The 26,471-nt window shown below is 41.0% G+C and overlaps 2 protein-coding genes across 2 annotated transcripts; both read left to right on the top strand.

Annotated features, from left to right (window-relative positions):
• Positions 1-4,681: 4,681 nt before the first annotated feature.
• Positions 4,682-19,233, top strand: ercc6 (excision repair cross-complementation group 6). The gene is made up of 22 exons (XM_030747588.1): positions 4,682-4,823; positions 5,403-5,608; positions 5,698-5,926; positions 6,093-6,213; positions 6,330-6,444; positions 7,415-8,132; positions 9,421-9,552; positions 10,061-10,219; positions 11,148-11,283; positions 11,558-11,728; positions 11,809-11,985; positions 13,231-13,347; positions 13,787-13,882; positions 14,571-14,789; positions 15,237-15,347; positions 15,827-15,946; positions 16,185-16,279; positions 16,777-16,922; positions 17,055-17,630; positions 17,752-17,920; positions 18,017-18,095; positions 18,184-19,233. The coding sequence occupies exons 2-22, from the start codon at positions 5,413-5,415 to the stop codon at positions 18,631-18,633; spliced, it is 4,332 nt and encodes a 1,443-aa protein (XP_030603448.1). The 5' UTR covers positions 4,682-4,823; positions 5,403-5,412; the 3' UTR covers positions 18,634-19,233.
• A 1,531-nt stretch (positions 19,234-20,764) lies between these two features.
• Positions 20,765-26,256, top strand: drgx (dorsal root ganglia homeobox). The gene is made up of 7 exons (XM_030747638.1): positions 20,765-20,898; positions 21,054-21,142; positions 21,899-21,999; positions 22,586-22,687; positions 24,391-24,563; positions 24,877-24,989; positions 25,087-26,256. Exons 2-7 carry the CDS (start codon positions 21,085-21,087, stop codon positions 25,464-25,466), a joined length of 927 nt encoding a protein of 308 aa, XP_030603498.1. The 5' UTR covers positions 20,765-20,898; positions 21,054-21,084; the 3' UTR covers positions 25,467-26,256.
• Positions 26,257-26,471: the final 215 nt, after the last annotated feature.

Here is a 26,471-nt window from a genome sequence, read left to right as displayed (position 1 = left end):
CCGAAACCAATTTTTGTTAAGATATTTACAAGAGCACAGTAGTGTACAGCTGTCATGTGGTTATGTGTAAATGCACACCTGCTGCTGAGCGGAATCACATCCAGATGAATTAGACATTTACAGCAGCATGGCAGTGGTCTGATGCACCCGGATGAGAACCCAGCTCACCCCAGTAATTATTGTCAGACACACAAACAGACATGTATTAGCTGGGACAGTAGAGCACATGGGAGATATTATCACTGCCAACACTGACACACGTGTAAAGTACGCTGTGGCTGGAATATACATTAGTATAGACATGATGATGCTTTACTCGTGTTGATTTATTAACCAATTTGAGGCTTAAGAGAACATCATAGACCTTATGTCTGCCCAGCTGTGCAATGAAGCAGGCACTCAACTAAGAAAAATAAAACAAGGGGCCAATTTAACTGCAATGCTGCACACACCAGCAGCTGAAATTAGAGGATTTAATTTTGTGTCTGTGTGCGTGTGTGCGTGCGTGCGTGTGTGTGTGCGTGTGTGTGTGTGTGTGTGTGTGTGTGCGTGTGTGTGTGTGTGTGCATGTGCGTGTGTGCTTGAACACTTATCTTTAGCCATTTTCACACATTAACTCAGGGCAATTTCAGAAAAGGGTTCTGATTTTGGAGAAGGTGCTACCTGGGTAGGGTGTGCAGGAGGCAGGACACATGAGGACCACTTGCTAGCTGAGCACACTGCAGTGCTCTCACATCGATGCAAATCGTGACAACCAGACATCAAACAAACTTTGCTCCAGGGAGCTGGCATGTTAAAGACCACTTAATGTCCAATCCAACCTCGTCAGATGTTTGCGTTCTCATATGCCCCACTGTGGGGTGCTGAATAGAAGAGTTCAGGGCTGCAGTTCATTTATATCACTGGCTTCAGGATAAGTAAGCACATTTGGACCAGCCCTCACTTTCCTGCACCTTTTCAAAGAGCTAATGCTTGAAACTTGCTTGAGGGGTTAAGGTTAAAGTTGGTTTAAAAAGGGTTATGGCTACTCACTTAGCTGAGTTGATCATGGTTATATTAAGTGAAAGCATTACATCAGTGAATGTCTTTTTTCATTTTAGTTCAGAGTGATTTTGTTAGTTTCAGTTCAGCTTTCATTCAGCTTTCATTTGTTTCAGTATTGGTATTAATCTCATTTCAAATCGAAATTATAGGGGGATTTTCCAGGGGCAAGAATTTCACAATACAAATAAAACACTTAATGAAAGTGGTTGACTCACAGTCAAGAAGACATTCCAGGCATTAAAAAAAAATGTACCAGTGCCTCCTCATGCATGTGTTAACAAATTTGACCAAACTGACAGAGAATGAAAATGAAGATGTCATTTATTTTTTCGTTCTGTTTTATTTTAGTGTGTTTTGTTAAAAACATATTGATTAAGTTGGTTTTCATTTTTTCTGTTTTTATTTTTATTTTAGTTAATTCAAGTTTAATTTCACACGCGCTTCAAATTTTTAGTTATTTGCAGGTATCTATAATAACTAATATTTTTATGTGCTCTGGGTACTTTCTTTTAGGAACCAAAGTCATATTATGAGGACATGTCTTCCTTATAGGGACAAAATAAATGAGACCTAAGAAGCTAAATGATCAAACTGTAAGGTGTGTATACTTAAAGGTTTCAGCAGGTTCAAATTTAGGTTAAGGTTAGTCAAATATTAGTTATAGATATAATGAATCTCCAGGAAATGAATGTAACTCAATGTAAAGTCATGCCTTTGTGTTATATATGTGCACTGTGACAAATGGAAGTGTGACATAGAGTAACTCTATCCCTGTGGCCTACATGTGTATGTTTATATACCCACCAATTTATTAGGTTTCAAGTGAGACAAGGAAATTGGAGTGTATATAATGTTAATAAATAATATAAGACAACATTTATTATAGGGCTGCAGCTAATTGTTTTTTTCTGTCATTTACTCTGCCAATTATTTTCGTGATCAATCCATAAATGGTTTGGTGCATAAAATGTCAAAACAGGGCGAAAAAATACACATGTGAACAGATACTCAAGGGGGTGAAAAGGGCAAATGTTTTGAATTAAAATATTATCAAATGTAATTACCCAGTTAAATAGTTTACTAATACACTTAGTTGTCATATATTTTGTACATCAGATTTGCATTAAATCATCCATGGAACACATTCATTTGTTCTCCTTGTGTTCCTTGAGAAGAAACCAGGGTCTGTAACAATAACAGATCTCCTGCAGTATATTCACTTGAAGAATGAAGTGTGAGTGAATCAAAATGCCCCTGAGCCAATTGTTCATATTCAGAGCCACAAAAACATATCTCAACCAGCATGACCACTGTGAAAAGAATGAAATTGTACATTAGGTTCTGACCACATGAAATCATTATATTTCAGGGGGTCTTTTTCTTACTGGGAAACACACACCACAAAAACAAACAAAAGCATTTCAGTTAGAAAGCCTTGAAAATTAAAATCCAAGACTAAAAAAGGGATTCAGTTCATCAACACAGCTTGCAATATCAAAATAGATCAAGATCAAGATATTATATTTGCAACCATTGGGAAATTTGTTTTGGACTTGGATCCTTCCAGCTGGTAACCTATGTATTGAATGACGGGGGAAAAAAAGGATCTTCTGCACACCTCTGAGAACTGCTGAATTCATGAGGAGCATACTGCATAAACTTAGAGAAGATTTCAGATGCAAGGAACTGCTGTCCTGCTGTATCACCAAATTCTTTGTAAAGTGATTTCATCCTCAAGACATTCGTCTGGTCCGAGGCAGACGATGAAGGCCAGACAAGTGAAAACACCGTTATCGAAGCGAGGAGGATGGTGTGTCGGAGACAACAGATGAAACACAACTTCATACTGGAGTATGTATCACCATTTACAGTGTTTTGACTGAAAATCTATAAAAAGCCAGGACCACCAAGCTTTTCATATATAAATTAAAACCTATAACACTCTGACTTTAAATCTTGCTCTTCATGTTATTCCACTGTCAGGATGCAAAGTAGCACAGAGCGGCAGTGTTAATAGCACTCCCAGCACCCTCAGAGATTTGCACCCTACCCTCCTACGCCCCATAAATCTACAAATCTGCCCTGTGCATACAGAGGAGAAAGATTTATCACATATGCGTACAGTTAAGATGAACAGCTTTGCTACCTACTGAATACTGTGAGCTTAGTTAACTTTAACCAGCTGAACCTCCCCTACATTATGATGTGCAGAAAGCACAGCTGTATACTTAATATTATCTCCTCCTTCTCTCGATAAAGGTTGGCAAGTACTGGAGAAATATGTAAGAGATGGCGGGGGAATATAGAAGGTTTACATTCCTCTCTGCAGCTCAGTTTTACAGGAACAACACTGTGTGAATGCATCAGTTTATTTACCACCTATGATCATTTATATGCAGCTCAATAGTTTATTTAACCTTTTCTGACTTCTGTATACAGGCCCCTCATATACACTACCCTGATTTAAAAAACAGGGAAAACATTGTGTCTTTGCCCTACCTGATCACAGCTCTGCACCCTGCAGGTCTTCCACTAATTAAACTACAAGATTTTACAGTGACATACTTTCCTTTTGGTTCAAATCCCCTCCAGTATCTCTGGAGAGGTTCCACTGAAGGTGACCCACATTTATTGGTTAGGAAAATAAAATAGACAAATGTCTCCATCTTCCTACATTCACGAGCCAAGGGTGACAGCAATATTCATCCCCATATAGCTGCTGTTTGCTTACACAGATAACACTGTTTGGAAAGATTACTGACTTTTGCTCATGCACCACAGTGCAAGATGAAGAGGAAATTTTAATTAAGGCCTTCATTTATTTTAGCAAGATGGTGGAAATAAACTTCCTCTCAGATGTGAATACTTGGAACTGCTCATCCATGAAGTGCAGGCTTTTCATGGCTTTGGAAAACAATTGCAGACTTTTGACAAATTAAATGGAAAGTGTCTTAGTAACACGTTGGGGCCTAATGCGCAATCAGGCCAGTTTTTGTGTTCTTTGAAACTGATTCTACTCCAGAGAAGTCTACTCTCCAAAGGATATGCCCTAATTTGGTGTTTTAATGATAGCGGTAAAGAGTATTGTCTAACATGTTTGTCCAGAATCAACAATTAGTTTTCAGTTAGGCCAAGATCTGCTGACCGAGAAGGCCACAGTGGATGATTCACCTCATTTTACATAGTTTCATGGTGTATTCATCACTCAGTGATCCCTTGTGGCTGTAAAAGGGAACATTGTCATCCCCTCCCATTAGTTCAGATATATTTTATCATAAGATAAGATCATAACTTTGCGCTGATCTGCAGTGATCCTTCCCTTTAAGGAGACAAAACAAACACGCGCCAGCAAAGTGCCCCCCTACAGCATAACAGACCCACCAGATCTCCTCACTGTCCACGTTTTTCCTTTAATTTGTCACCTGCCTGTCTGTATATTAACAGAGACTGATGCTTTCCAAAGGAATACAAGGTGCGTACATTTCTGGGTAAGAGTGTCTGAATGGTTCTCTACAAATGCAAAGGCTTGCTTTTCAAAATGTGTTGCAGACCAGTGCAGTTCAGAGTTCCCCAAACGTTGTCAAAATAAGTGGTTTTGTGGCGCCATCTAGAGGGTGAGAGTCCCTGCTGATGTGAACCAGCAGAGGACGCTGTCTAGCAAGTTAATCATTGAACTGAGAGCGCACAGTGTATTCACTCACTGGCACCGGAAACCAGGAAGAAGCTGGGGAGCAGTATGACATAAACCGAGCCAGTGATGTTGTATAACTCCACGTTTTGTAAGTATTACTGTGCCATTATCGCTTTGAAGCTCGGTTTAATGGACCAGATTTCATTCAGACAGAGGGAGAAACGGTGTCAGCGCCTGTAGTCGAAACGCACATGTTGGTAGCTTGAAGTCCCTGTGTTTGCTGAAGCTGAACAGCTGATGATGTTCCGTTCACTGTTAGCTTAGCAGGTTAGCCTAGCCACGTAAACAATGGGCTGTGAGAGAATTTAACGTTTCTTTCAATTTTATCATGGATGTCTTGCAACTCAGCTGCTAACTGCTAATGTAGTTCATTCTTTAGTTTAAACGGGTATTATTTACACTAATTTCCTCTCATTAAGAGCCTCCACATTCACATGATCATCAGTTGAAAAGCCCTTTCCTCTAATCATTGTTAACCTATGGAAACAAGCTAGTTTTTCATTCCGATCGTTACATAATAACGTTCAAAGTTACCGCAACAAACCGCCACACAATAACTGTTTATTTTTATTTGTTTATTTATTTTTATTTATTTAAGACAGTTCTTTAACAGCTTAGGGGAGACAATGGTGTAAATGACTTGACATCTGTTTGACACTTTTGGCAGCTGCATCATTATGCCTGTAGACGGTACAGAGGACCAGGTCCCCTCCTCTCTCTCTAGCCCGGCAAGTGCGGCCCTCACCCCGGGAGGGACAGAGGAGGATGGCACTTCAGGCGGCTCGGCAGTCTGCACTTTCCCTGAAAACAGTCAGGCCCCTGAGGCTGCTGCAGCCTATCCAGCCAACACTGGACCTGGGGAGGGCAACAGCGGTGAGCTGTGTAGCATGTTGAGAGAGGAGATGGAGAATGTAAATGTATCATGATAAAGCCACTTCATGTGTTATCTGTGGTGCATTTAGCTGGTAAAAGATCCGGAGCCATGCTGCAGATTGACCGACAGCGCATCCAAGCAGCATCTGCCAGTTCGGGAGCTGATGAGCTCCAGGGACTTGGTGTGGCTGTGTATGACCAGGACGTCCTTGAACAGGGTGTTCTGCAGCAAGTGGACGAAGCGATCCAGGAGGCCAGTCTGGCCGCTGCTAAAGCTGAAGCAGAGAAGGAGTACCAGTCTGTGCTGGATGATGTCAGGTACAGGGGAAAAAAACACTGTAAATGGTTTTCCATGTTGTGTTGAAGTTTTCACGTGATAGTCTTGTGATACTGTAAACTAAAACCTTTTAAAAAATATTATACTTATAGCAACAAACCTTAAAGGGACTAATAAGCCTTCTGCTTTTAATCATCTGTGTTTCAGGTCTGTTACTGCATCTTTAAAACATATCAACAAGATTATTGAGCAGCTGTCTCCTTATGCATCCTCCAGTAAAGACATCAGTAGGAAGATTGAATCTGTCAAAAGACAGAAAGAAAATAAGGTAAAGTACTGGATGTGCCAAGCTTTCAAATTAAAATGTTTGATTAATGTGATAATGGTATAATAACATAATAATAATAGCGATTGTGACGATGATGGTAAAAACTTGTAATACAGGAGAAACAGCTGAAGAAAGTCAGAGCCAAACAGAAGCGACTTCAAGCCATTCTGGGAGGAGAGGACACTCAGAGGGTGGAAGTTGAGTTTTTGGCAGAAGATGATGGAGAGGAAGGTAACATGTTATTTTTTTTTTTTTTTTCTAATGTTCGATCCCTTTTCAATGTACTGACTGAAAACATTAACCACTGATGAGTGGGTGGAAGTAACTCTGAAGTTTTATGGTGACCAAGGTGGCTAATTTGTAGCATTCACTAAATTAAGTCCATATTAGGTGGGTTGGAAAAAAAATCACCCTGCGTTAATGGCTATTTGGAACATCAGGATATCCATTCATGTTACGCCTTCAGTGGATTTCATTTCTTACACACCTTTAATATAAATGTGACAGACAACTCTCCTGTTGTTACACAGCATGGTTCACTGTTTTGCCAAAGCCTGTCAGGCCTGTTTGCTCCGGCCTTTGTGTGTCAGAACTGAAAAACAGTTATCGAGTGTAAAAATATTACGTATGCAATACAAATTCCAATTTTAAACAGCTATTAAGAAATATTTCCATGTACTGTGGAAAAAAAAAGAACCCATAACAGTTTTCTTCAGCTGTAATATAGATTATGCTCTCAGTATACTCCATGACTAATCATGATAAGCACTGTAAGCAGCTCGACATATATCATCTTGCACCCTAGGAAGTTGGAATAGGCATTTCTTCCTTTTTTCCCTAATATTTTACAGACTAAATGATTACTTGACCAGCAAATTAATCTATGAAAATAACAGTTAGTTGCAGTTCTTTTATGTCAAATAAATATCGAATTCCAGTCAATTTATTATGTTTGTGTGCTTTGTGAGCGTTGAATATGAACACCTTGACATTACAGTTATGGCTGTTAGGGCAGCATATTTAAAATTTGCTACCTTTGAAGTCACAGTAGTTTGAGTATCTCCTTATTCATAAAACACAAACTGATCTTCCTTCCTGCAGGCATGCGTTTTGTTCCTGGCAGTTGAGAAAACTCTATTCTGTACTTATCAAAAATTGTTCAGCATTTTCTCTAACTCTGCATTTGTGTGTGTTACATTAGAAGCCGGGCCATCCACGTTGGGCAGCATGCTCATGCCAGCTCAGGAGACCGAATGGGAAGAGCTTATCCGGAAAGGTCACATGACTCCTTTTGGAACCCGAATCCAGCAGAAGGAGGTAAAGAAGGAGCCTCGAAAACTGATGCTTGCTGAGAACTCTGCATTTGACCAGTACCTGGCAGACCAAGCCAAGTTGGCTACTGAGAGGAAGAGAGCCCCTCTCCTTAAGAAGAGGAAAAGCTCTATGTTTGGCTCTAATGGAGAGACCAAGGAGAAGACCAAAAGAACTGTTTCTTCTTCCAAGGATAAAAAACTGAGTAAACGCATGCGAAAGCTTCAGATAACTGCTTTAAAGGCCCATCCTAAGGCTCGGCCAAAGGCTGAGCCACAGATCCAAAAGCCAAGGAGGAAACACCACACTGAAGGAGAGGAGACAGACAGCGAGGGGTCAGAGTACCTCCCCAGTGATGAAGGAATAGATCCTGACCAAGAGGAGAGAGAAGCCATGGTGGAGGGCTTTGGGGATGATGATGATGATGAAGAGTATGAGTTGAAACCATACAAGAGAAAAACTGAAGGAAAAGGGAGGAAAAAAGGAAAGAAAAGTGACAGTGAGGAAGAATACTGCCCGGACAGTTCAGATGAAGACGATTCTGACAAGGGAAAACTAAAAAAATGCAAAGACGATGGCGATGTGGAGTACTATAGGCAAAGAATAAGGTATGATCATGCACTAATAATGTTGCTCTAAACTCGTATTTGGATCTTTTGTTGGGTGCAAAGGTGTGTAAAGTTTTTATCAGCTATTCTTCTTCTAAAGCAAAAATTCACGCCTGCAAATGACGTGCTCAAAAACCACCAGATTGTTCCTTTAACTTTGCATCACATTTGTAATGGCAGTGCAGTGGGCTATTGTTATTCCTTTTACTTAAGGAGGAAGCAGTTGTCTTTTTCTGCTGGCTCCATAGTGCAGAAAGAGAGTTAATCCCAGATGAGATTGGCAGCTGTTTCTTGACTAAGCAAATTCACTCCCTGCTCCTCTTCTCTCTCTGCTCTCACACTGGCCTAATTATCCTCCTGCACATGGTTTTATACACTCACTCACTCTAATGCTCAAATTAATGGAAGAGCAGCCCTAATGAGATTTCATATTTATAGCTGCCAAATAAATTGTGTTGGCATGTGTCCTTTTTCTACACTATAGTGACTGAATGTCAATACGACAGCATAGACCCGGCATGGATGGTGAGACTAGCTTATATGTGGAATGATATTATTAGAGTGGGCGGTATTTGTAGTTGGGTGGGAGATGGAGTGGGGGCAGAAAAGTGTAATTAACTGAACCAATGCTTAGTCTTGACTTAATTAGAGAGTGTGGTCTCCCAGGCCTAGCTTAAGGACCAGTTTTGTGGCAGGGTGACAGGACCAGGCCCAAATGAAGATGGATTCTTATCCTCTGTACCTCACACCTTTCTGGGGAACTCGCACTACTAATTGTCTGTATCAATCTTCATTTGCTGCGTGACGACTGTGCCTCTAACTGCCCTCTCTCCTGCACTATTAAAACTGTTTTCCTTTTACATTTCCCTTTTTGCTGTAGATGTTCCACTGCTCAAGGGAAATACCCTTAACACAAAACATTTGCTAGCCATACACCTGTGTAGACAAGTCCTCAAATAAAACAGGGAGTGCAAGAGGTGCAAATAGAACACCTAAACAGTCTCTGCTTATCCTGTTTAGGGCTGCATTGTATTCACCTGAAATGTCTGATTCAGTTTGGATTACTAAATTGTTTTCATTTTGCATCTGTAACAATGAAAGTTTAAACAGACTGAATTCATCACTGTTATTCAGGTAGTAAATTACGCTCTTTAAAAGATGAAGCAGGTCTTTGTTCTCAGTACTGATCTTAACCATTTTGATAGATCTTCTGACTAAAATAAATAAACTGAATTTCACCACACAGGCATTCCAACACTTCATCAGTGTATATTAATTTTCTCACCAGGAGATGGAAGCGTCACCGTCTTCGAGAAAGGGAGGAGAAGAGAGAAAGGGGCGAGGAGCTAACAGATGACAGCGATGCTGAATTTGACGAAGGCTTCAAAGTTCCTGGTTTCCTCTGGAAAAAACTTTACAAGTAAGTCCAGTCTGAAACGTTGATTTTGAGAATTATCTCAAATATTCACACATGTAGACAGAGCTATTTTTGAACTATTTTTAGCAGTTGAGAAAGTGAGAACCAGGACTAATAAACAGGCATCAGTTTGAGTTTTACTTGATTGTTAAATATAAGTTTGCTAAGTCAGACTCTCACTATGATTTTAACTCCTTGTTATGTCCTTATACATTTGTTGGTTGGCGTGTTTGTCACACCTACTATGCACTTTTAGCATGGATTTAATGACAATACTCACTGTGATAAACTTGACTGAGCTTTCAAGTGCAGGCATTAATCTTCACATCATTCATCGTCCCTTCAGCTCATGGGATTAAGTAATTTAATGACAATTGAGCAATGTGAATGGTCAGTGACAAGGATCACTGTGGACAAATGTAGCCACCATGTGACGGCTAGGCAACCCTATGTGTGTTTATTTGGATTGTCCATGGTTGCTGTCACACCCATGTGCCAATGACCTTTTCAGGTACCAGCAGACGGGTGTGCGGTGGATGTGGGAACTCCACTGTCAGCAGGCGGGCGGCATCCTGGGGGATGAGATGGGATTGGGTAAAACCATCCAGGTCATCAGCTTTCTGGCTGGGCTGAGCTACAGCAAACTGAGAACTAGAGGGTCCAACTACAGGTGTGCGCACACACACACACACACACACACACACACACACACACACACACACACACACACACACACACACACACACACACACACAAACAAACTGTGTCCAGAGACTGTGTGTCTGTATGGTATGAATATTTGATTAGGGGGATTTCTGCTTGAGAGTGTTCATCTGAATTATTAAACATGTTTCAATTATCAGACTCTTCACTTTTTTTTTCTTTTTTTTTTTACTGTGGACATCAGAGAAATCACTAACACTGTGTGTGTGAGACAGGGGGATGTGCTTGAAAGTGAGATTGTGTTAGAGTGAGTGTTTGCATGAGCCCTAAAAATGAATTTCAGGCTCATGAGGTGGGGGGTGTGACAATGTATCAACCACTGAAAACATGAAGGAGTGCTGCTGATAATCGAGTTTTACTTCCTCGAACAACACTCATGCATTTATTGGGTGGAGCTTCCCTGATGGTCAATACTCTGTCTACTATAGACGCCCACAAATTGATTGCTTGCAAACTCAATTATGGCCCAGTATCAATAGCTTCCACCAGGCAGAGGTTCATACCAGCCCATTAGTGCATCTTTTGTGTGTGTCTGAGTGTGTGTTTGACAAAGTTCTTGTAATTTTTCACAGAGTAGCTGAGGATATGCCTGAGCACTTTCTTTGATTTATTTGGTACAAGTACAAGACTTTATAGTTCTGCTCTGTACTGTTGTTTCTTTATCCTTGAATGCATCACATATTGTCATTGCAATCTGAACACATGTACAATATTTTACTTATGAGGGGAAAAGCTTTTATTTTCTATTGTTCTGTGTAAAAACTATAGCTGTAATTTGCTAATGAAATCTGCTGAGGTTATTCAAAGTTTAATGAAGAGTTTCAATGTTTACCCATCTTTGAGATTAAACAGGTCTCCCTTGTGTTTTGTTGTAGGTATGCTGGTCTGGGTCCAACAGTCATTGTGTGCCCAGCTACAGTCATGCACCAGTGGGTGAAGGAGTTTCATACCTGGTGGCCTCCTTTCCGAGTGGCAATCCTACATGAAACTGGGTCGTTTACCAGCAACAAGGTAAGTGTTTCTGTGTGTGTTGTTATTCATAATTTAGCTAAAAGTTTTATACAGGGACTTTTTCCTCTGGGGGGCACTAGAGGTCTGTTTACAGTATTATCACCTGACCTTACACCCTCACTCTTCCCCTCTCTTTTTAAAGCCATACTGATAATGTTGCCCTACTTAGCACATTCTTTGAAGTATAGAATGCCGGACATGGTTAGGAATGGCACTGATTTATTTATTTATTTTATAAGATTGTGGTTTTTTGGGGGGGGGTTTTGTGTTTCAGGAAAAACTCATTCCAGAAATAGCAGCATGTCATGGCATCCTAATCACATCATATTCAGCTGTTAGGAATATGCAGGACACCCTGCAGCTCTACGACTGGCACTACGTTATACTGGACGAGGGCCATAAGATCAGGAATCCAAATGCTGGAGTTACTGTTGCCTGCAAGCAGGTATAGTAAGCACATATACATGTGCATGAATATATACAAAGTTCATGAGTAGTAATTAGTTGTCTTTCCCTCTCCTCCAGTTTCGCACTCCTCACAGGTTCATCCTGTCAGGCTCACCTATGCAGAACAATTTGAAGGAGCTGTGGTCTCTGTTTGACTTCGTGTTTCCTGGCAAACTGGGGACATTACCCGTGTTTATGGAGCAGTTCTCCGTACCAATTACCATGGGAGGATACAGTAATGCATCACCTGTACAGGTACATGAACACACACACACACACACACAATTGTGAAATCAGGATTTATTTCAGTTCTATTTCTTGATCCTTTTCTTCCTTGAACTGCGGCTGATAATGTTATTCCAGAAAGTAGCCAGTTAATCCAGCAACTCTAGTATTTCTGTAAATGTAGCATAAGGGTGGAGCAATAAAGGGCTACACTAATTTGAAACTAAGATCCATTCATGTATGCATAGTTTTGGAAAGCTAGATAGAAGCCATTAAGGCCAGTGCAGGATAATGTAGGTCCATGCAAGGAAACTTCAGTGCCTCCCCAGTGTGTGCGAGAGGGAGAGGCTAAAGTAGAAAGCCAGGGAGCTAAATTGTAGCCCTTTGTCATTAGTGTCCAATCGTTAATAACTCACTGACTGAATAGATTTAATTATTTAAGATGGCTATTGATGCTTCTTCCGCTGTCGATAATAAAAACCTTTACTAATTATTAATGTTATTAAATGGTCAGAGAGGGCAAAGCTCTGCTGCCTTATCTTTTTCTTGAAATTCTCAGAGCAACAAAACAGGCCCTCAAATGATACATAAGATGCATGTATGTACAGCTAGATGTATGTAAAAGAAAAAAAAAAGCATAATTGTTTGGGGTGGGGCTTTATGAGCATGTGTATATGGGCCTATTACTGAGGCATGTATTTGCAGCCCCATGTGAATCCACTCAGCAGCTTGTGCTGAGATCACTGGATCATCTGCTGCCCTCCTGTATTTTTGTTTTCCCCCTACTTTGACCTCCACTGAGCTCAAGATCCCACCATGTTATTGTCCCCTCCAGCTTTGCCAAAGGTGTCTTTGATCCCCCTCCCAGATCCCAAGTGAGTTAATGTTTAAAAGGCCAACTGGCTTTTAGCACTGACCCTACATTCGGTTTAGCAGGCCATTTGCAGTGGGGCTTCTAGTGTGGACCAAGTGTGTCTCATACTCCCCCTCTGTTTCCATTGGAGCTGGCCAGCAGTACTGATAAAAGAGGGCTGTATCCCTCGAGACCAGCAGCACTCAGATCAATGTTGAATGGCTTGTAACGCTTAGAGGGACAGCAACATGAGGTGATGAGAGATAGCAGATGAGTGGCTAAACAACAACCGTGCCTCAGGAAACATGAGCACCGACAGGAGTTGAGTGTGTATGTGTTTGTTTGACACGCTGGCCTGAAGGTTGCTTTTGTTTTAAATCAGTTTGTTTATCCTTAAAGGTTTAACTGTTGTGAATTTTTAGGTCCAGACGGCATTTAAATGCGCATGTGTGCTGAGGGACACCATAAATCCTTACCTGCTCAGAAGAATGAAGGCAGACGTCAAGGCTAACCTCTCCTTACCTGACAAAAATGAACAGGTATTCATCATACTCTAAGACACTTGACCCTGCTCTAAGTATTGAACAGCCTCTAACGCCTGCATCTCTTATCAGGGGAGATGTTTATCTGATTGGATGTGATTCTTATGTGCCATGTCTAAGGAGTATTTGATGAATGTGCATGGCCCTTGTCAGGTGAAACCAGCTAATAAAGTCCCAGTAAAGTAAAAGAAGCAGGTATTCATTAAGGTGGCTGGTCTCTGGTCTGTCCTTGCGGCTGACGCTGGTGGACTTCTCAGTCCACTTCTGCTCATTAAGTCAGTCCCTCAGGACAGCAGGGGCTTCAGAAAAACCCATTGCTTTCTTCTAATTTCTCTTCTCACACATTTCACTTCATCAAGGGGCTTTAAAGTGGATGTTCACTGCTCATTATAAACTCTTACACTGCCCTCTGTTATGCGTTTGTGTCTGTGTGTAGGTTCTCTTCTGTAGATTGACAGAAGAGCAGCGTCAAGTGTATCAAAGCTTCTTAGATTCCAAAGAGGTCTACCAAATACTAAATGGGGACATGCACGTAAGCCTTCATAGTTTTTCTTTTTTGCTTTATTGTTTGGTTGACACACACTTTACGAGGATAAGAAAAGCTAAAGTAGGAGACTTCCTGGAACAAGACATTCATTATTTAACCACCTAACAGATGAATTTCCATTTACCTCACTCATTGTGTGGATTTTTATGAACTCTCATACAATTAAAGATCACCACCTGTAAGTGGAATCTGTGGAATTGGAATTATTTTGCCATGTAAATTATGTTAAACCCCTAATAGCTTGATTTTAGTACTGTTTAAGAGGTTTGCTTTAAGAAAGATATAGAGTTGTTTCTCACATTAGTGAGACCCTTGAGAGAGAGACTACCATTTATCACCACTGACCAAATGGACATGTTTGAAGAGCCAGAAGTGACCACAGATTGTGCATATACACACACATGCGCTCTTACAGACGTATTCAGTGGTCACTCTCAGTCCATTAACCACCATTACTAATGCAGTGACCACTGGGCCTTCATCAGGAAAACTGGCTTTACTGTTTGTAAATAAATTATGTAACTCATTCCTGTAGACTAAAGTAAATGTTTTTTTATTTTTTTTCAAAGGTGCAACACTGTAAAATTCAGAAAATCTATCCAAGCGCTACGTCAGTTCTGTCAACAATGTTGTGCTCATGTAGTAATCTCCTTTCCCTTTTTGTATCATTTAGGTGTTCTCAGGTTTGATAGCGCTCCGTAAGATCTGTAACCACCCAGACCTTTTCTCAGGCGGACCACGGATACTGAGAGGAATCCCCGAGGACCAGCTAACTGAAGAGGAACATTTTGGCTACTGGAAACGCTCGGGCAAGCTGATTGTTGTGGAGTCACTGCTACGTCTCTGGTTCAAACAGGGACACAGAGTTCTGCTCTTCACTCAGTCTAGACAGGTTAGGAACACGTGGCTCTGAATTTTGGATCACTTTGCTGAAATCACCGCCAGTATTAAAGAACGAGTAACAATGGTTTGCATTAATGCAGAGGATCCAGGCAAAACATTTCTTCCCTCCTTTACATCTTAAATTGTGATGTCATATATTTGTACGTGCTGGCAGCTGCCTGTAAAGCCTGTAAAATTTTGTGTGTCTGTGGGAGTGAGAGACAGAGGGAGAAAGTGAGCAAGTGCGAGAGTGTGTATATGTGATGGAGGCCCCAGCTGTTGCAGTCAATACCAATGAGATTATACCTCAGAGGGAACCCGAGACCCTCCCTGTCGGTATCTCTGTCCATGTAATATTAATCTGCTCTAATCCTTTTAGCGATAATCCAAACCTCAGCCCTTCTTTCCCCGTCTTTACCTCCTCTTTCTGCTGTCTTTATCACCCCCCTCCATCCAGATGATGGACATCTTGGAGGTGTTTGTAAGGGAGAATAACTACTCGTACCTGAAAATGGACGGCACGACGACAATATCCTCCCGACAGCCACTCATCGCTCGCTACAATGAGGTAAGGTTTAGTCATCTCTAATGTATGTGTTTCCAATGAAAATCCTGTCCTGAGGGACCAAATGCTTCAGTGGAATCCTTCTCACCCTGAGGTGGAGACACTAATTGAAGAAAATCTGTTGTTGAAAGTGGATATACTCAATTTTTCTGTGTCGAAATATCACTTAGCATTGAAGCAGTCCTTAAAACTAATAGTCTTTTAAAATTTTAATGTTTTATATCTAATGCTAAATCTGTTCAACATCCACTGCGTTTAGATAAAGCTGCTTTATTCTCTTTAAATAGGGTTTAATTTGAGAGCAGGAGATTGTTATCTGACTTCCATTCATTTTAACAGTTTACCACTGAAATTTTTTATCGGATTATACCCCAAAGTGATTATCAAAGGGAGTATAAAATTACGCATTGGTTCATTAATCAACAGTATTTTCTCCTTTTCCCTCTCTCCTCTTTTTTCTTTTTTTTTTTTTTTATAAACAGGACAAATCCATTTTTATCTTCTTGTTGACCACTAAAGTCGGAGGTCTGGGAGTCAATCTGACTGGAGCCAATAGAGTCATCATTTATGATCCAGACTGGAACCCCAGTACTGACACACAGGTAAGACAGCCACACGTAAAATAATTAAAAACATTGGCATTGTCTATTATTTCTCATGTGAGTCTTAATGTTCCTTAGAGGTGTTATTTGTCACATTAAATTGCCTACTTTTTTCCTGTTGGATGCCAGCTTTTCATGCGTTTCCAATTTTTTGCTCCCCAGTTTACCTGCTGCACTGTAACATTGCTTTTCCTCATTTCTTAATCATTTTGTTGTGAATGTGTTACGCTGTTCGCAGGCTCGGGAACGCGCTTGGAGGATCGGTCAAAAGCAGCAAGTAACAATCTACAGACTGCTGACTGCTGGGACCATTGAAGAGAAAATCTACCACAGGTCAGACAGCAGCTTTCTTATCTAAGCACTTTATAAGCATAATATTCAATTGCAAAAATAAATAAATAAATTTTTAAATCCTCTGTTGGCTATTGTCCTTTCTCTCACCCAGTCTTTTGTTTTAGTTTTCTTTCTGTTGATTTCACGCGTTCATGAGTATTGGTAATGACGTGACTAATTGCTTACATCACTGCTATATTACTACTTGCACTGTCCCGGTTCTAGGTAATTGAAAAGCATTCCTGCATTATTAAATGGCCAATTGAGGACTTCTAAACTGTTGCTCTGTTTGTTTTTTGTCTGTAAAGTGCTTTCAGAAAGCAAGTTGGAAAAACTGCAGGCATTCTGTTTTGATACCTACAGTGGTGAGGTTAACTAATGCTCTCATCCATCAGCCAAACTACTCTGCGGTGACAGCAGATCAGGACTGCCTGCTGAGTTAAAATGGCAGCTTTCATTCGAGTATGTAATTCTGTATTATATCTGTTGTAATTCAGGCAGATCTTCAAACAGTTCCTCACCAATCGAGTGCTGAAGGATCCCAAACAAAGACGGTTCTTCAAGTCAAATGACATCTATGAGCTCTTTACTCTAACTGATCTAGATGGAGGTCAGGGAACAGAGACCAGTGCTATTTTTGCAGGTCTGTAGAATTTACTTCTTCTTTTTTGTTTTTCCCAGAGAAACCTTTTGTTGTCAGTCATTCGATTACCAGAATCTCTTCCAAAATTAAGTTTGAAGGATTTTGACAAGGTTCATTTTCACCCTCAAACAGGTACAGGCTCTGATGTCAAAGCACCCAAGAAGCCTGAAAGGCCAAAGCCATCACACAAAGTAAATCACAGCAGCCATGCACATAAACACTCCTCAGCAAACTTCAGCAATACAGGTACAGACAGCACGCACACTCCTGCGTTAAGGGATGGACACACCTCTCCATGCAGTAAAAACTCTCAGGGTAAAAAAATCATCCCGATAGACAGCCAAAGCACCAACCAAGACGGTGTAGATGTAGTGCCTGTGGGACAAAATAATAAAGGAGACTGCGATGCAGCCAAACCAGCAATGAATACCTCAAACTCACCCAGTTTTCACCAGCACAAAGACAAACACTCTGCCCTGACCAGTCCACAGAAACACAGGGAAAAGAGGAAGCACTGTGACTCAGCTGACTCGGACAAACGCAAACATAAGAAACGCAGACACTCCCGGGATGCTCGATTTGAAGGCCACCGCATCTCTCATTTGGTAAAGAAAAGCACGTATAAGAAAGCCGAGAGTGAAAACAATGCAGCAGAGGACCAGAAAAAATCAGACGATTATGTCTTGGCAAAGCTCTTCAAGAAATCTGGTAGGTTTTTTTTGTGCACCAGCTCCATCTGCAATATCAGACTTTTTAATGTATATAAGACTTGCAAAACAGTAAGCTTCCTTTTTCTGTTCTGTCACTTTTCCTCCACGGCGTTTCTCAGGTATTCACAGTGTAATGCAGCATGACACCATCATGGAATCCTCCAATCCTGACTATGTTCTTGTAGAAGCAGAAGCCAACAGGGTGGCTAAAGATGCCCTTAAAGCTCTTAAAATTTCCCGGCAGCAATGCAGACAGCCCTTCAACAGAACTACTCCTCCCCCCACTAAGTATGTAATCAAACACTGACACAGGGTTTTATTAGAGCCTCACTATTGTCATTTAAAACAAATATATCTAAGTTATTCTCTTGTTTGCTCTCTCAGGAAACGCTTTGGACAAAAGAAGAATTCTCTCTTAGCTACGCCTTCTGTTCAGGCTGCCCCCACTTCAGTCAAATGCAAGGTAACAGCTAGGTTCTCATTAAAAGATATTCTGTTGTTTTTCATTTGCGATGCCATTTTGGGTGCGTTCATTGATTTCTTTTGTTTAGGATGCTGCTATTGTAAAGACGTCTGTGTCAAAGAAACCAGGTTCAGGAGCTCATTTCAGTGGGGAGGGTGCAGAAAGTGACTCAAATTCTGCCCCGCTGTCATCCTCCTCTCTCCTGGCCCGGATGAGGGCCCGTAATCATCTCAGCATGCCCTCCAGGGGAGGAGAAACCGAAGAGGAGGAGGAGGAGGGTGGCTCAGGAGTTCCAGCGAGTCTTCCTGCTGCTCCATCCACTGAGCACGATGAGCTGTTGGTGGATCTGCGCAACTTTGTAGCATTCCAGGCCAGTGTGGATGGGCAGGCCACCACCCAGGAACTGCTCGAGTATTTCAAACCAAGACTGACCCAGGAACAGGCACCTGTCTTCAGAGAGCTACTCAGAAGCATCTGTGACTTTCATAGGACCTCTGGTCAGGAGGGCATCTGGAGACTCAAAGAATGCTTTCGCTGAGTGGAGAATATTTAAATACTTGTGAGCTTCAAGTCTGTCGAGATCAAACTTACAGTTGTTGTCAACTTTCATTTTGTTCCTTTTTGTTATCTTATGTTCAGTTTAGATGTTATGGGAGGAACATATCATAGGAAAGACATTTTGCAGTACAGTGGAGTTGTTGGGTTAGCTAATGAAGTCATAATTATCAGTTAACCGAGTGTTGAAGGTAATTTCTGTGACTGAATTTTGGTGCTTGTTCTATTTCCGTTTACTGTCACTTGTACCTGGTGATACTTGAATTCAATTATTTTGAAACGTGTAATGCCATATTCAGATATGTTTCTTTTCAAACTTTGTATTTCAACAACCTATGTGGTGTCAGATTTTAGCAAATGTAATAATGGACTAGGGTGCCATTTTATACATAAGACCTCACTAAAGGTTTTGGTAGATTTTATAATTTTCTTGTACACTGTAGAAGATTTTGGGGATTGGATCAACACATTCATATTACCTCTTTATTATTCATGGATGAGCAGCTGTGTTTTATAAAAAAAAATAAATAAATGCAATGCACTGACTTGCATGTACTGTATGTAATAAATCTGCTGGCTGCTTCTCTGGTTGTGTTATTTTAAAAATACAGAGAAGAAAATGAAGACTTATTAATATTAATATATTTTTAACTATTTGTATAAGGAAATCAATGCAAATTATAAAGATGTGGGACAGTTTTGGACCAAGAATACTGATAAATGTGGGGATTTTAAAATAACACGATGAATCAAAATTTGATGGAAAGCTGACCTGTTTTATTTAACCGTGGTGCTGACCGGGGTCCTGAAATAGTCGATTACTATAAATTAAGCAGGCCTAAACGTGGTATGCAAAATCTGCAAAACCCGAACTAGTTAAAGTTTATTTGTGAAATTGTCTCTACCGACGGAAATGAGATGAGTAATTTCATTTAGTCTTTTAAGCAATCATCAGAGGATGGAGAGGAAAGGCGCTGACAGGAAGCACACGCACATTCACACACACACACACACACACACACACTTTGGGCCTGCACTCTTGTCAAGAGTTGTCTAGACCAAATATTGGGATAAAGTTATCAGCCGTTATTTGATTTCAATTTTCTCCACGCACCTCACCGAGGTCATAATAACAACTTTATTTTCAGTGGTGCATAAATTAATTACGCGCATTTAATAACTAAAATATCATTATATTCCCCCTTTAATAACATAAACGCTGCACGCCAGGGAAACCCTTAATAGCGCGGGGCCCTGTAACTGGCCATTATCCGCCTGTAATGATATTACAGAACCAATTACGCACCATTAGAAGGGATTTTCTGCACTTTATGTGGTTTAGTCCAATCCCGCACTCCTCTTCTAAATTTCAGCTGCTTCTCGAAGCCTCATTTTGCCTCCACCTCAGAGACGCATGGCGTCTGCGCTCTGCCGTCCCAGATGCGCTTTAAAACTAATTGAAAGGGTCCCGCAGCAGATCATTTATCTGAGGAAGCGAAATAAATCGCTGGACCCCTTGCTGTGAACAAAATCAAAAATTTGGCCTTGTGAGTGTTCTACATGCGCAACCCCTTGTAAAGTGGACCCCCTAACACACCCTGACGAGCAATTAAACCACCCGACAGTCAATCTAAAACCCAAAAGCAGTCATCCTCCTTTTTTTAATATATGAAAGAACCAAATAAAAAGTGCAGTGGGTATGTGTGCATGTTTATGGTTAGGGAATATGCTTGACTCTGGAATAACAATCACTTGTGATGAATTTTTTTGGCACCAGAGCAGAGCTGCCGTTTGCCACCCCGGGCATGTCTCTTCTCTCCCTCTTTCTGTCTTTCTCTTACACACACTCACACACACACACACACACACACACACACACCAGGGGTTGGGGGGTGAGAAAGACAAAGCCGTGATAATCCGATTAGGACCAATTAGGCGTGAGATTCTACGACACTAGCTGAAAGCCTTAACACTCCGTTGACAGTTATACAGTTATAGAGACATCTGGACACTCCCAGAGAGAAATAGAGAGACGGACAGAGAGAGAGAGGGAGAGAAGTAAGTAGTGTGTGTGTGTATATGCAGAAGAGAGAGACAGCGATAGAGAGAGAGAGAGAGAGTAGTGGTGGTGGAGGGGTGGGGGGAGCGATCTGGACACTCCCAGACAGAGAGTCAGAGAGTCAGTGGAAGTGCAGCAGCCACTTCTCTCCGGAGCGCTAACTCACTCTCATCAGCATCCTCACCGCAGGTAGGATGCTCTCTCACATCAACTTTGAGTCTTTCTAAGTCCCGCGCGGTTCCACATCTTCTGCTGACGATTTAAAGTGTTATTTTTGTTCCCATCGCAGATCTGCATCACTCCAGATCTGAAGCTTTAAGCTGAAACTTTTGTCTCTCTTCCAGGTTCCGTTTCGGAGCTCTTAAACGTGCAAAGATGTTCTACTTTCACTGTCCGCCTCAGCTGGACGGAGAATGCTGTCGCTCCAACACGCGTAAGTTTTCTCTTACTATTTTCCAGCTACAAATGATTTCTAACGTTACTCTCAGAGTTGTTCCCTGTAAAGTTTTGTAATGTTTAGCCAGCGCAGGCTGCTTCTGCGCGTAGTGTGTGTGCTATTGGAGACCTGAGAATAGGCCCGATCTTTACTTTCACTAAATTATTATATTATAATATTTTAACAACACATTTTGTTGTCATCAATTGTTAATTAAAAAAACACAAGTAATTTTTTAATGTTGTGATAACTAAAAACTAAATAACTAAAAAAAAAAAAGTTTAAGTGATTTATCTTTTACATTTTTAACTTGAAAGTGTTGGTTGCTTTATGTATAACTCAAAAGCAGCGGCTATATTTCCCCCAACAAATTCAAAGATGAATGTAAAGGGTTAAGGCTGATTTTCCCTCTGCTCTCTTTGGGTGAGAAGAGCTGGTGGTTTGGCCCCGGGGCAGAAGGGGCGTTTTGTCCCGGGCACAGATGTTGGGTGTCATGGCTTTTAGTCCGTCATGGTTCCCCTTAGACACCTAACATCAATGTTTCATGCAATTAATGGAAGCACAAAATGCATCTGTTTTGTCCATTAGTTCTATTTTTTTCAGCATTTTTAGCACACAAATAGACTTTCTTTTATAATTTACTGAACTGACCGAAATACAGCATGGCGTTATTCACCCCATATTACACCCACTTTTCCCAAAATAATTGAATTATTTCCAATCTTTTTTCATTTTTTCTTTTCTTTTTTCCAGTGAATTCAGGCGGATTTGGCAACCATGCTCCGACTGATTTTGATGATGGATTTCTCCGAAGGAAACAGCGCAGAAACAGAACAACATTTACTTTGCAACAGGTAATAATTTTCCAGGGCAAATAAATAAATAAATATATATATATATATATATATATATATATATATATATTTATATATATATATTGGTGCAAAAGAAATGGGCCTGACTAAAACTTCTCTCAAAGCAAAGCAGGTGTTGGGCGCTCGACCTATAATCAGAAGTGGGAAATGAGGGCAAAATTGGGAAAGTTTTCGAAATGAAGCATTTTGGCAGAGAGTTGGTCTTTCCTGATAACTACCGCAGACAAAAATTTTTTAAAATAATTAAAAAAATAAGGCCTTTATCAATAATTTATTACAAACCATAAAGACAACAACGCCATAACTTCATATGAAAATACGAGACGAGGAAAGATCTGTGGATTATTATTTGTGATTATTTACATTTTTAAATTATCCATTTGTATTCCAAACACCTGAAGAAAGAAAGAAAGAAAGAAAGAAAGAAAGAAAGAAAGAAAGAAAGAAAGAAAGAAAGAAAGAAAGAAAGAAAGAAAGAAAGAAAGAAGTCTGCTTACAATCAAATCAACTGATAGCAAATCATCTTCTTAATTAAAAGTGTACCCGCTGTTTTGTGCCAATACAGCTGGAAGCTTTGGAGGCTGTTTTCGCCCAGACCCACTACCCGGACGTGTTCACGCGGGAGGAGCTCGCGATGAAGATCAACCTGACCGAGGCCAGGGTGCAGGTAGGCTGCAGTAGTGTGATGTGTCCTGGGCACGTTTGACCATGCAAGAGAGGGTAAATTAAGGCACTCTGTCATTCTGGCTATGCACTTTAATAACATCAACATAATGGTGAATATTAGATTAGCTTGATTAATCGGTCATTCATAATTAACCAGCGATAATGTTCTTCCCTAATTTGTCCGCGTCTCTGAGGTAGGAATACATCATCCGTGCAGATCTTGCTCTCGTAACGCAGCCAGAAAAATCATGTGTGTTTGAAAAGAGGGCAAAAGTCCGTAGCCTCCAAAACTCTCTTTCTCTCTCTCGCTGAATCTATCTCTCTCACACACACACACACACACACACACACACACACACACACACACACACACACACACACACACACACACACACACACACACACACATAAAAGCACAAATACACAAGCATGCACCTTAAATGTGGCAATTTATATTCCGCTCCTGCCCTGCACATATGCGCGGTTATAAACTTGGCCAGATGTAATTAAGTTATGTGTCCTGTATGTAATTTCCTGCATTCCAGATTTGCTTTTGGGTTTTGTTGTGCGCGCAGATCTAATTGTGGGAAATATAATAGTTTGCCTTTTGTTCCCCAGGGTCATCTTACTATCGCTTAAACCCAATGGCTGGGTTGATAATGGAATCCAGCGCTGTAAATTAGGGATTGTAAACAAATTATTCCCCTCCTAATCCGATTACCACATTCCTATTATTAAATCTGAACATGAATCCACCGCAGTATGCAGGGATATTAAACTTACATTATTATTAGAAAATAAATTTCCTTTCTGTTGTAGTGTTGTTGCCCCCCCCTTTTTGTAAAGTGTCAATGGGCCTCCCCCGCATTAAGAGCACGCCGCAAATTGAGATTAATGGAGCAATTATAGCCCATTCAGAGATGGGTGTGTGTGGGGGGGCGCGACTTCTAGCTGGAAGGTGCAGGGGTGAGATAAGTCCATCGGCTGTATTGTTGTCCTGCCACCAAAATGTTGTCCTTTCTTTATGCCGAATGAATGCATGTGTTTTGTTTGGCTGTTGACATCATTTATACCCCGGGTACAATAGGAGGGATGCAGAGCACATGCACACCGACTCTAACCTCCATTCACACATCATGATTAATGCCTGCTAGAACCAAGTCCTAATCGAATCTGATGTTGTCAAACAATCACTAAATAGGGAAATAAACGACTTCATCATTGCCGCCTCTCTCTTGGGCAGCACAACTGTCAGTGGGAAGTCATTAAAATATGATAATGAAAAATTGCTCAATTAAATGTTGTTATAGGCACTGACCTTCATTCGATTAAGATACCAGAACTTGGCTATATGTGCTCTCAGCTGTATGGATGGTGAAGGTTTTGGGGATAAGTCAGGGACTGTGGGAAATCAGAGCACTGCTGTGACAGATTCACTTGCCTCTTGTTAAGAGGGGTCACAGAACAAAGGAAAGAAAGAACATTTAACTTTTATGTTAATAAGAAAAAAAGAATAATGTTTACTGTACTTTCCATTTCTCCCACGAATATGCAAGATAAATTATAAACCTAAATCCAAGGAATTGAACTGGAATGATTAAATCTGCCAGTGTGTCATTAGATTGATTCCAGTATTCCGGTTTTAATTTATGATTTAATTCAACTTTTGTCTGCTTTTCTTGCCTTTTTTTATTTTAAATGCAGGTTTGGTTTCAGAACCGCAGAGCAAAGTGGAGGAAGACAGAACGAGGAAGCTCAGACCCTGAAGGAGGGAAAGAGCAGATGAGTGAGGGCACTCCTCCATCTCGCAGCATCAACTCTCAGTCCCCAGTGGATCAGGGCAGAAAACAGAAAGAACCACTGGAGATGCAGCCAAGGTGAGAAGAGACAGACAGACGACTGTTTTCACAATTATTGTAGTGAAAAATTGTCCTTTTAAAGGGGAAATTTGGGAAGGATTGTTGGCCAGTTTGCTGGTGGAGTCAACTAGAAATAACTGAAAAAAAATTTCAAAACTTTGATAGCCATCAATGACATCTGTGGAAAGCACCATGTCATTAACAAACAATTCTAGTTCGTTTGTGCATTTAGGAAATAGCTGTAGATATGTCTAGATATATATTAAGAGAATAAACTGTCTGTTTAAAGTTATTCCTAGATATTTATGTTAAGTATTCCTTCTCTCTCCAGTATCAACAGGACAGTGGGTCCTGGTGGTCCGTTCTTTCCATCTTGCCTACCAGGCACCCTCCTTAATTCTGCCACCTACGCCCAGGCTCTCTCACAGGTCGCCACTCTGAAAGGTAAATCTAATCCTTATTAACTGGCAAATAGAGATGGTAATAAAGATGAAGATTTTTTGTAATCTTATCACAAACCCCACTAATTCTAATATTTCAGGTAATGGCTTATGCTCCTGCTGTGTTTCGGACCCCATGGGCTTGTCCTTCCTACCACCCTATGGTTGTCAGGGCAACCGCACAGCCAGCGTGGCCGCCCTGCGCATGAAGGCCCGTGAGCACTCCGAGGCTGTACTGCAGTCTGCCAACCTGCTTGGTGCAGCAACCGGTCCCGGTGCCAGCGTTGGAGTCCTGTCTGGAGTTGGCGTGAGCGCAGCCGGGGTGGTAAGACCCTCGGTGGGTCCTCCCATTGAGGTGTCGGGCACCGTCGGAAGAGGGGGAGATAGCTCCAGTCCCACCTTGGCCTCTAAGGTCCCAGTCCTGGGAAGCAGTCCTGACAAGCACCCTCACTGCCCCAAGGAACCACTGGAGAAAAAGTGAGGTGCTGGACACAAACTTGGATGTACTGATGCTCTAAATCTGTGTGACTGTGCCTGCTCTAACTACTCTACTCTGGTCATATGAGAAACTAAGCACAAACGACTGACTCCAGAAACAGCCTGGGACAGACTTTTCTGATATCGCACTGTATGGATGCAAACATTTAAATATTTATTTGACAGTAAGTTACGATTGTGAGAAATGCTCAGTAACTGGGGCCTTGTTCCCCTCATAAAAGCACAACTGTGGTTTTGGATCTATTATCTGTCTTCATGCACTCTTGGACTCTTTTGATGGACTAACATAAATACAATATGTGTGCAGCAAAGACATATTTGATAATGTGAATTTAAATAATCCCGATGTTGTCCCTCTCATTTTCATTAGGAGGGCTGGTGGTTACATTGTAAACATTAATGCATGTAAACTGTAAGTGTACAAGTGATGGCAGGACAGCGAGGATTTTTGCAGGATTTGGGGCAAAATAATGTTTATGGTTTCAGGTCAAACAATCACCTCTCGTTCTTTTGAGTTTAAAGTGAAAGTGCACTTTAATATTAATCAGCCATTCTAACTGTAAATGTGTACATGTGCCAGACTACTGTATGCTCACGTGTGACCCACAGGCAGGCTGAAGCAGACTCAGTGAGAGAGCGGCAGTTGTCCCTTCCACTCGGTTAGCACATCTGTAGTGGCAGGAGACAGGGAACACACCGCTCCTGTTGTGACATGTTCTTTAAAACAATTAAAGATGTACTCGCTCATGTACCTCTCCTGTTGCCTCTCGCTCCAGCCATCTGTTCTGATACATTATTTATCATCTTCCCTTAAAGCCGGGAGAGGAGAGTATTCGTGACTCTTATTATTTATTTACTTTTAGGAACGCTTACGCGCTCTCTTCCTCTCTGTGAGCCTTTTTTTTTTTTTTAAATAAACCCCATTAAATATAATATATGCTATTTGTTAATGTTGGATTTACATTTTAAAAAGCATCATCTATCATCA

This window comes from Archocentrus centrarchus, chromosome 15 (genome assembly GCF_007364275.1).
Source record: "Archocentrus centrarchus isolate MPI-CPG fArcCen1 chromosome 15, fArcCen1, whole genome shotgun sequence".
Classification (NCBI taxonomy): domain Eukaryota; kingdom Metazoa; phylum Chordata; class Actinopteri; order Cichliformes; family Cichlidae; genus Archocentrus; species Archocentrus centrarchus.
This window is presented reverse-complemented; position numbering and strand designations above follow the sequence as displayed.

Excerpts from the sequence above, each read along its gene's own strand:
- ercc6 (XM_030747588.1), top strand. The coding sequence starts at position 5,413 with ATGCCTGTAGACGGTACAGAGGACCAGGTCCCCTCCTCTCTCTCTAGC. Across the intron at positions 11,284-11,557 it reads GGTCGTTTACCAGCAACAAG|GAAAAACTCATTCCAGAAAT; the intron begins GTAAGTGTTTCT and ends TTTGTGTTTCAG. Across the intron at positions 11,729-11,808 it reads TTACTGTTGCCTGCAAGCAG|TTTCGCACTCCTCACAGGTT; the intron begins GTATAGTAAGCA and ends CCTCTCCTCCAG.
- drgx (XM_030747638.1), top strand. The coding sequence starts at position 21,085 with ATGTTCTACTTTCACTGTCCGCCTCAGCTGGACGGAGAATGCTGTCGC. Across the intron at positions 21,143-21,898 it reads ATGCTGTCGCTCCAACACGC|TGAATTCAGGCGGATTTGGC; the intron begins GTAAGTTTTCTC and ends TCTTTTTTCCAG. Across the intron at positions 22,688-24,390 it reads TGACCGAGGCCAGGGTGCAG|GTTTGGTTTCAGAACCGCAG; the intron begins GTAGGCTGCAGT and ends TTTTAAATGCAG.